The sequence below is a fragment of the Oryctolagus cuniculus genome, chromosome X (genome assembly GCF_051225735.1).
Source record: "Oryctolagus cuniculus isolate XC-2025 breed Fujian yellow rabbit chromosome X, ASM5122573v1, whole genome shotgun sequence".
In the NCBI taxonomy this organism is placed as follows: Eukaryota; Metazoa; Chordata; class Mammalia; order Lagomorpha; family Leporidae; genus Oryctolagus; species Oryctolagus cuniculus.
This window is the reverse complement of record NC_142888.1, coordinates 51497392-51505384: the sequence shown is the minus strand read 5'-3', so window position 1 is coordinate 51505384 and position 7993 is coordinate 51497392. Positions and strand designations below refer to the sequence as shown.

At 51.4% G+C, this 7993-nt stretch overlaps 1 protein-coding gene across 3 annotated transcripts; it reads left to right on the top strand.

Moving 5' to 3' along the window:
• Window positions 1-2195: 2195 nt before the first annotated feature.
• On the top strand, window positions 2196-6916 carry LOC103351872 (uncharacterized protein CXorf49). Of its 3 annotated transcripts, none has more exons than XM_089324672.1 (6): window positions 2196-2341; window positions 4390-4555; window positions 5041-5117; window positions 5361-5406; window positions 6308-6349; window positions 6440-6916. In XM_089324672.1, exons 2-5 carry the CDS (start codon window positions 4426-4428, stop codon window positions 6346-6348), a joined length of 294 nt encoding a protein of 97 aa, XP_089180798.1. In that variant the 5' UTR covers window positions 2196-2341; window positions 4390-4425; the 3' UTR covers window position 6349; window positions 6440-6916. The 3 variants fall into 3 exon arrangements, with proteins under 3 accessions (XP_089180798.1, XP_051683169.1, XP_017205200.2); XM_051827209.3 differs by having other exon boundaries at window positions 2196-3777; window positions 4390-4546; XM_017349711.4 differs by having other exon boundaries at window positions 2196-3777.
• The last annotated feature ends 1077 nt before the right edge of the window (window positions 6917-7993 follow it).

The window sequence follows — 7993 nt, the reverse complement described above, 5'->3', positions numbered from 1 at the left end:
TTACAGCTCAATTTACAATAGCTAAGACATGAAATCCACCTAAATGCCCATCAACAGGACCGGATAAAGAAATTATGGGATATGTACTCTATAGAATACTACACAATGGTGAAAAAATGAAATCCAGCCAGCGCAGCGGCTCACTAGGCTAATCCTCCGCCTTGCGGCGCCGGCACACCAGGTTCTAGTCCCGGTTGGGGCGCTGGATTCTGTCCCGGTTGCCCCTCTTCCAGGCCAGCTCTCTGCTGTGGCCAGGGAAGTGTAGTGGAGGATGGCCCAAGTCCTTGGGCCCTGCACCCCATGGAAGACCAGGATAAGTACCTGGCTCCTGCCATCGGATCAGCGCAGTGCGCCGGCCTCAGCCGCGGCGGCCATTGGAGGGTGAACCAACGGCAAAGGAAGACCTTTCTCTCTGTCTCTCTCTCTCATTGTCCACTCTGCCTGTCAAAAAAAAAAGTGAAATCCAGTCATTTGCAACAAAATGGATGAATCTGAAAAATATCATACTTAGTGAAATAAGCCAGTCCCAAAGGGACAAATGCCGTATGTTCTCCCTGATCTGTGATAATTAACAGAGCACCTAAAAGGAAATCTGTAGAAGTGAAATTGACATTTTGAGAAGCAATGACTTAAACAGCTCTTGTCTTAACTGTGGAAGAACAGTTTTTTTTTTTTCTTAATATAGAATGGAACTGGGAATGGGAGAAGGAGGATGAGGTGGGGTGGGAGTGTGGGTGGGAGGGTGAGTATGATGGGAAGGATCACGATTTTCCTAAAACTGTATTTATGAAATTTGTACTCATTAAATAAATGGCTTCTTTGGGGAAAAAAGCTGTTAGGAGGGTTCTAGCAAGAGGGGCCCTAGCGGAACTAAGAGGTTCAGAAGTTGCTCCTGTCTGCTACAAATGGGGATTTAGGAAGGGATGTGGCCCAGGCCTGAGATTCCTGCTTTCATTCATGTAGTCATGGGATTTGACAGGATAGAGGATGGGGGTGGCTCTTAGCCAACAGATAGGAGGAGACCACATTTCTAGTAAGACCCAGCAAGGCCAGAGAGCCGGTTAAGAGACCTGACCCACAGAGTGGTCACTGATGTAAAAGTCCTATCCCCTGCCTCAGTTCCTGATCCCAGTAACTTCCACTCTGGTTCCATTCGCCAAACAGATAGAGAAGTCCATCTTCCTTCCCTGGAGGGAGGAATGGGGAATAATGCTGTGAGGATGTATCATGATTATGCTGAGTCCTCCCCTAAAAAGATTGACTGCCAGTCACTCAGTTACTGCTGGTTACTGTACCCTGGGGGAAAGGAATAGCCAGACATCTCTAGGAACACTGAAAACAGTGTCTAAGGAGACACATGATGGCGATCCAAAGTGTCACGAGAGTGGGACAGCAGTGGAAAAGAGCACTTGTTTGTCCACAATCTCTGGCCCCCACTATGAAAGCTTACATTAATTGTAGCAGAACTGGCATATGAATATTGATTTTTAGTTTATCTATTCAAATTCAGTGATGGCGAACATCCCTTGAGGTGTCCTCGACTATAGATATTTTTATGAACTGACTGGGACCGGAAGGGGAGGAGTGGATATAATAGAAGTGGACAAACGGCGGTATGCCAAGCCGCCGAGGCTGGTGAACAATTCGCATCAAACGTGCTGGTTCCCACAGAGATGGCTCAGCCATAGTTCATACATCACTTACTGTGTGGCTGGTTAGGGGAAATAGTGGCTGATTTCAAGTCATTAATGATGCACTTCCCTGCCTATTTTGTTACCAGAGGTCGATCTGCTTGTGGAACAGAGGCTTGCAAATTCATTCTGTTCGGAGAGCTTCACAGGCATTATTACCTTCAGTCTCACTTAGCCCTGAGTCAGATGCCGTCATTACCTGTCCCTCCCGCCCCAAGCTGTACAGTGAGGGAACCGAGGCTCTGCAATGCGGCCGTTCTTCGAAAGCAGGCACCAGGACCGAGTCGGCGGGAAAGGAAGAGGTGGGATGAATCCTGGACATTTGGTCTCCACCACCTGATTGGCTTATGGCCACTCAGTCAGATACCACTCTTAGTAGCAAAGCAAGCACACTCGTCCGTATTGGCTGAGGCCTGGAGGGGGTGGGACGAGAGGGAACACGCTGATTGGCTGGGGGCTGACCAATGACAAGGACGCTGCGCAGTTCGTAATGCGCGCACTGAAGCCTCGCGTTGTTTGAAGAAGTAACCGCCTTTCTCGGGCGTCGTTGCTTCTGACGCTTCCTTTCCATTTCTCCCACCGCTGGAGTTGCGACTAGATCAACCTGCTCTCAGCCCAGCCTACCCAGAATTGCAACATGAGCTCCCACAGTAAGGTGTCTGGGGTTAGCGAAGGTATCGACCCCAAGAGCGAGGAGCAGGCCAGCCCCAGCGGCCTGGGAGCCCTTCGGGCACCTGAACTAGGCTTGGATTTGGGGCTGTCGGGGAACGGCGAGGGCCAGGGCCAGGGCCAGGGTCAGGGCCAGGGCCAGGGCCAGGGCCAGGGCCTGGGTCAGGGCCAGGGCCAGGGCCAGGGCCAGGGCCTGGGCCTGGGCCAGGGCCAGGGTGGAGGAGAGGGTAGGCCCAGTGGAGGAGAGCGTAGGCCCGCAAGCCCGCAGTCCCCCAAGTGGCAGTTGGAGTTGGACTCCGGGTGTGAGTCCGAGTCCGAGCTGGAAATGAGCCAGGTGGGGGCAGTGGTGCTTCGTGGCTTCCAGGCCCAGCCTTCCATACCCGCCTCTAATGAAGAGGGTGCTGTGGGTTTCACGGCCCAGTTTGCTGAGTCCTATGCAGCCATAGTGCAGCCACTGAGCCACATGGGTGCCGGGGCCTTGCGTAAATCCCCAGGTATAGGAAGGAGCGCCGCGGAGGCGGCCGCCATTTCGGCACCTGTCGAGGCAGGCCCCAGCGGTAGAGGCCCACTGAGCTGTGAGGAATCACTGCAGGCTTGTGCTTCCTCTCATCACATGAGTGCTCCCAGGGAAGGCCGGGCCCAGGAACACAGTAAGAAAAGAGATGGCAATCATAACATGAGTGGCAGTACTAGTGTCCAGAGCGCCTGCGAGGAAGGTGCAGTGGGGCTGCCTTCCGACTCTGAGTCCTCAGATGAGCAGGAGGAGATACAGCCCATGAGGGTGAGCATTCAGTTTAAAAGAGGAGGTCAGGCCAAGGGCAGCAGTATGGAGGTCCCGGGACAGAATCCAAGGACTGTGACTGCCCACTGCAGGGAGAAATTTCCACACACGTCAGGGCCTCTCCTGACCTCTGCTCCCCGCCATCTCAATTGGGCCGTGGAAAGACAGGCAGTGGGAGAGCCGGGACCCTCTTCCAAAAAAATGCAAAGTGTGCTCTCTGGGAGGGGAGTGGGCAGGCCCAGCCACATAAGTGTTACTGCCGCCGCTGCTGCCGCCGCCGCCACCACCACCACCACCACTACCACCACTGCTACTGGTGCAGGGGGCCTGCTCCTGGGCACTCCTAGGAGGAAGCCCCTCCAGGAGAAGAGATCCCTAGGTGTTGCCTCCGAAGTTGTCCTGGGGATAACCTTTGCTCCATGGGGGCACAGGCAGTCAGCAACGCCTGTGGAACCAGCCGTCCTTCCTCCAGTCTCTGGTATTTCACTGCTTGAAAAGCCTAGCACATCTTCCCCACTCCCTTGGGGATCCAAACAGTCCAAACAAGGTGGAGCTGGGAAGAAACCCGGGGCCAAGAGCAAGTCCCAGACTGTGGCCGGTAGAGATCACGGCCCATACAGAGACCCAATGGCCCAAGTGAGTAGGTCCTCCTCCTCCCTCTCCTCCAGTTCTCCTGCTTATTCCTCTGTCCCCCCTTCTCCTTCCCCTGTACCTAATACCTCAGCTCCCCTATTGCTTCTCCTCTCTGCATTGCCTGTCCCCCAGCAGAACTCTCAACTCCTGCTCGCTCTATCTATTGTTCAGGGGTTGACACTGGAAGCTCATGGTCATTAGTGTGCCAAATTGGGGTACTTGAGGTAGGGGCGAAGGGCCGGAGAGCCTGTAAGTTTCCTGCCTCCTCCCCTCAGAAGAGCTGTCATGGAAGGCAGGGCTGACAGCCGACTTCGGATGGGGTTGACCTCCTTGCAGATTGGGCTGCAAAGCTGCAGTGTTTGATTTACTCAGCCTCCTGATTCCTGCGTCTCAGATGCTTCCCAAGCCTGCCTGGCAGAGGTTCTGGGCTTGTAAGGACCTCCACTCTTCTCCCCAGCTCAGCTCTGCCTCCTGGCTCGAGGCTGACTGTGGAAGAAAGAGCTGATGAGATGAGCCTCCAGTTTCCCTCCCTACTCCTTCACCTTGGCCCTACACACACAACCTACGCTGACACTGACACACACTGTAGTCCAACTCTGAGAAATTTTTGTTTAGCTTCCAGCACGCAGGCCTGGGGTACCTTCTCGGTACATGCATCATGGAGAACTCAGCAGTGGGAGCTCCCACACACGAGATCACCAAATTCCAGAACATGGACCACTTTTGTCCCTCAACCAGGCTGGAGTCACCCCCAGGGGCCCTGCATTCCCTGGTGAGTCTGGTGAGTTTGATTCAAGTGGTGGAAAGAGGGGTCAAGGAAAGAAACCTCTGACTCTATCACTTCTGAGGGCCTCAGCCTTCCTTTTAGATTTCTGTGCCTACTCAGACAGCTTCCCACATGAAATTGAGTGTCAATCAGGGTTGGCCTTAGTGAGATTTCTATGGTGGGGTTGGTTTGTGGCTGTGCCCCAAGCTCCAAAACCAGAAGTAGACAATGGAACAGAGCTTTTCCTGTTAGGTCCTCCTGGGAGCCAGCTGTGTCTATGGTTCTGCCAGTGTGAAACCCAGAGTCTTAAGGGACTGTAGTCACACGGGGTCTGACACTGGGACACAGGGAAGGCAGGCCTAGAGTAGAGGGTAGGAGCATTTGGGCAGAGCAGGGTAAAATCATTGCCTGCAGAGGGTGAGGCTGCCTCACATTAGACGGCTCCAGGCCCTTTCCACCTCACTCCCGGGCTGGGAGCTGGATTGTGCTTTCTGTTTCAGGAGACCAGGAGCCACCTGTCCGTCCTCGGAGACCAGCAGTGCAGCAGTTACCACGCGGAATCGAGGGCTGTCCTCGGGTAATGCTGTCTCCGGCTGCTAGAAATGAGGGTCCAAATTCCCTGGTGGGATCTGTGTCCTGGTCCAGCATACCCCTGTGCCCCCTGCTCACCGTCGCACACACCATGGATAGTGGGCTCCTCTTTCCTATTGAGGATTTCCTGCAAATCTGGCCTCTGGGCAGCGGGAGGTGGGGTTCATAAGGATTGGGAGTGGTTAGTCATAATATGTTTATTTCCTCTCTCTCTGTATTGCTCTTCTAGTGTGTCGTGCTAGAGAATGAAGCGGAGAACCTTAGAGAGAAGCTAGGTATGATAAACTCCAAGCTGGGGCTGGGCTTGGGGTAGCTCAGGGAGAATTTGTGCAGGGCATGGGCAGTAGTAGGTTGCAAGTGCAAGTGTTGTGCCTGAGAGCCACATTCCTTAGGGGAGGAGAACCAATTAGGCCTGCACTGGAGCATTCTGTACATTTACAACCAGAGGTGTGCACAGGAAGGAATGCACTGCCTGGGCTGCACATTCGCTTTGCCAAGGAGACCCAGAGACTTCTCTTAGGATGTTCAGAGCTACCTCATGTTCTTTCCCTGGGAGTGCAGCATGCTGTGGATATTATGGGTTCAGTTATTAATGTTTGCCTTAATTGATTTTTTTTAAAAAATATTTATTTGAAAGACAGAGTTAGGACGGGAGAGAGAGAGAGAGAGAGAGAGAGAGAGGTAAATATCTTCCATCTATTGTCCAGAGCTGGGCCCATCCTAAGCCAGGAGATAGGAGCTCCCTCCAGACTTCCCATGTAGATGCAGGGATCCAAGGACTTGGACCATCTTCCGCCGCTTTCCCAGACACATTAGCAGAGAGCCAGATGGGAAGTGGAGCAGCCTGGACTAGAGCTGGCATCCAAATGGGATGCTGGAGCTGCAAGTGACAGCTTTACCAGCTATGCCACAGAGCTTAATTGCTTTTTGTGTTATGTTCTGAATGGTCTGAAGTTTGAGGACTGCTGGTATAGTTTGTTCTCATTTGGAGGACATTTCCACTTGTAATTCAGGTGATAGATGAGTGAGTCAGTCCCAAGGCTGTTTGCAAGTGGGCTGGAGGGGATGCAGGTAGCAGGCCTGGGGAGTCCCTCTCCCTCTGCCACTAGGGGCTGGGGGCAGAAGGCTGGGTTTCCATAGGCCTATGTCTGCAGTGCCCTGTTGTGTCTCTTTCAGCGATCATGCGATCTCTGGCCGAGAAGTTCCAGAACCTGTGAAGTGAGTGTGACACACACCATACCCCTTGCCACGTTCCTGACTCTAGGAGGGCTGTGTGTGTACCTGTGCTGACACTGCTCTGCTTCACAGGTTGGAGCCAGCGTCTTCTACCAGACAAGCACCTAATACCTGTGAAGTCTGGGAGCTGCAACCCAGCTGCTTCCCTCTGGCTCCTCTTCAACCAGCGCTTCCTCTCCCCCTCTGCTTTTGTCCCCTTCCTACCCCAGTTCCCAGTAGTTTCAACCTGAAGTGTCTCCCATGGTCTGTGCTCTGCCCACTCTGGAGAGTGGGGAGCTGCTCCATCTCCGAGCGTTTAGGAAACTAAGTTGTGTGTTACTGCACAGTAGTAAGAATATGGATAATGACAATGTATTGTGTATTTGTGAAGAAAGCAAACTTTGAAGAAATGGCTTTGAATGTTTTCACCCTAAAGACATATTCGGTGTTTATAGATAGATATGTTTACCCTGGTTGGGCATTGCAGACTGTATATATGTCTTAACATACATGAAAATACACAGTTTTATATATCTGTTAGAAATTTAACAAATTAATAAAAAAAGCATCCCTCTGGTGATCCCTGGTCTGTGTTCTCCGTGTGGGAGATCTGGGCAGCTTCTGAGCAGAAACTCACCATAGTGCCTGGGTTTAGCTTTTGTGTGGGCTGTGCATGACCCCAGGGACATTTACTCCCTTCTGCCATAGGCCCTTTTCTTCTCCCCTTATGTCCTCCAAGCAGTGGGTATCACCGAGCCTATTCTTCACCAATCTTCCTGTGTTTCTGCCATTTGGGGAATAAACCAGCAGATCGAAGATCTCTCTCTATTTCTGTCTCTGTCTCTCATTCTTTCTCTCTCTCTCCTCCCACCTCGTCTTTCAGATAAATAAACTTTAAAAAGTAAGCCTTACTAAGATATAAAGTTAAATCAGATGAAGTTAAACATAAAACTACATGTATGTATAATATTAAAATACATACATACAAGTACTGAAAACACTGGCCAATGATTTGGCGATGATGAATAGGCAGGTCAAGAGATAGTGCATTGCACTTTCAGAAGTCTCACCACTGTTCCTCTCTGGGAAGGATCCAAATTTAAATGGCTACATACTTGTACTGCCAGAGTCTTATGCAACATCCTGTAAAATGTAAACTAATGGGTCTGAAAATGAATTTGTGGTTGTGTGTGTGTGTGTGTGTTGGGGATGCAGGGGGATGACTGATGAAATGTTTGTCAATAACAAAAATGCCAATTAAATGGGAGGTATAAGTTCCAGAGATCTATGAGGCTGCCACACGAAGTTCAAGGAGAAATGAAATTTATATTGGCACAAAAATTTTGAGGTGACATTCATAGTTATTTCCATAAAATACATTTTTTAATTTTTTAAGATTTATTTATTTGAAAGAGTTACAGAGAGAGAGGTAGAGACAGAGAGAGAGGTCTTCCATCCACTGGTTCACCCCCCAGATGGCCGTAATGGCTGGAGCTGCGCCGATCCGAAGCCAGGAGCCAGGAGCTTGTTCCGGGTCTCCCACGTGGGTGCAGGAGCCCAAAGACTTGGGCCATCTTCCACTGCTTTCCCAGGCCATAGCAGAGAGCTGGATCAGAAGAGGAGCAGCCAGGACTAGAACCAGTGCCC

What these genes read in the sequence shown, in the direction of transcription:
- LOC103351872 (XM_017349711.4), top strand. Translation starts at nt 2,329, where the DNA reads ATGAGCTCCCACAGTAAGGTGTCTGGGGTTAGCGAAGGTATCGACCCC. An exon ending in TGCATTCCCTGGTGAGTCTG is followed by an intron (nt 4,556 to 5,040) that starts GTGAGTTTGATT and finishes TTTCTGTTTCAG; the next exon opens with GAGACCAGGAGCCACCTGTC. An exon ending in GAATCGAGGGCTGTCCTCGG is followed by an intron (nt 5,118 to 5,360) that starts GTAATGCTGTCT and finishes TTGCTCTTCTAG; the next exon opens with TGTGTCGTGCTAGAGAATGA.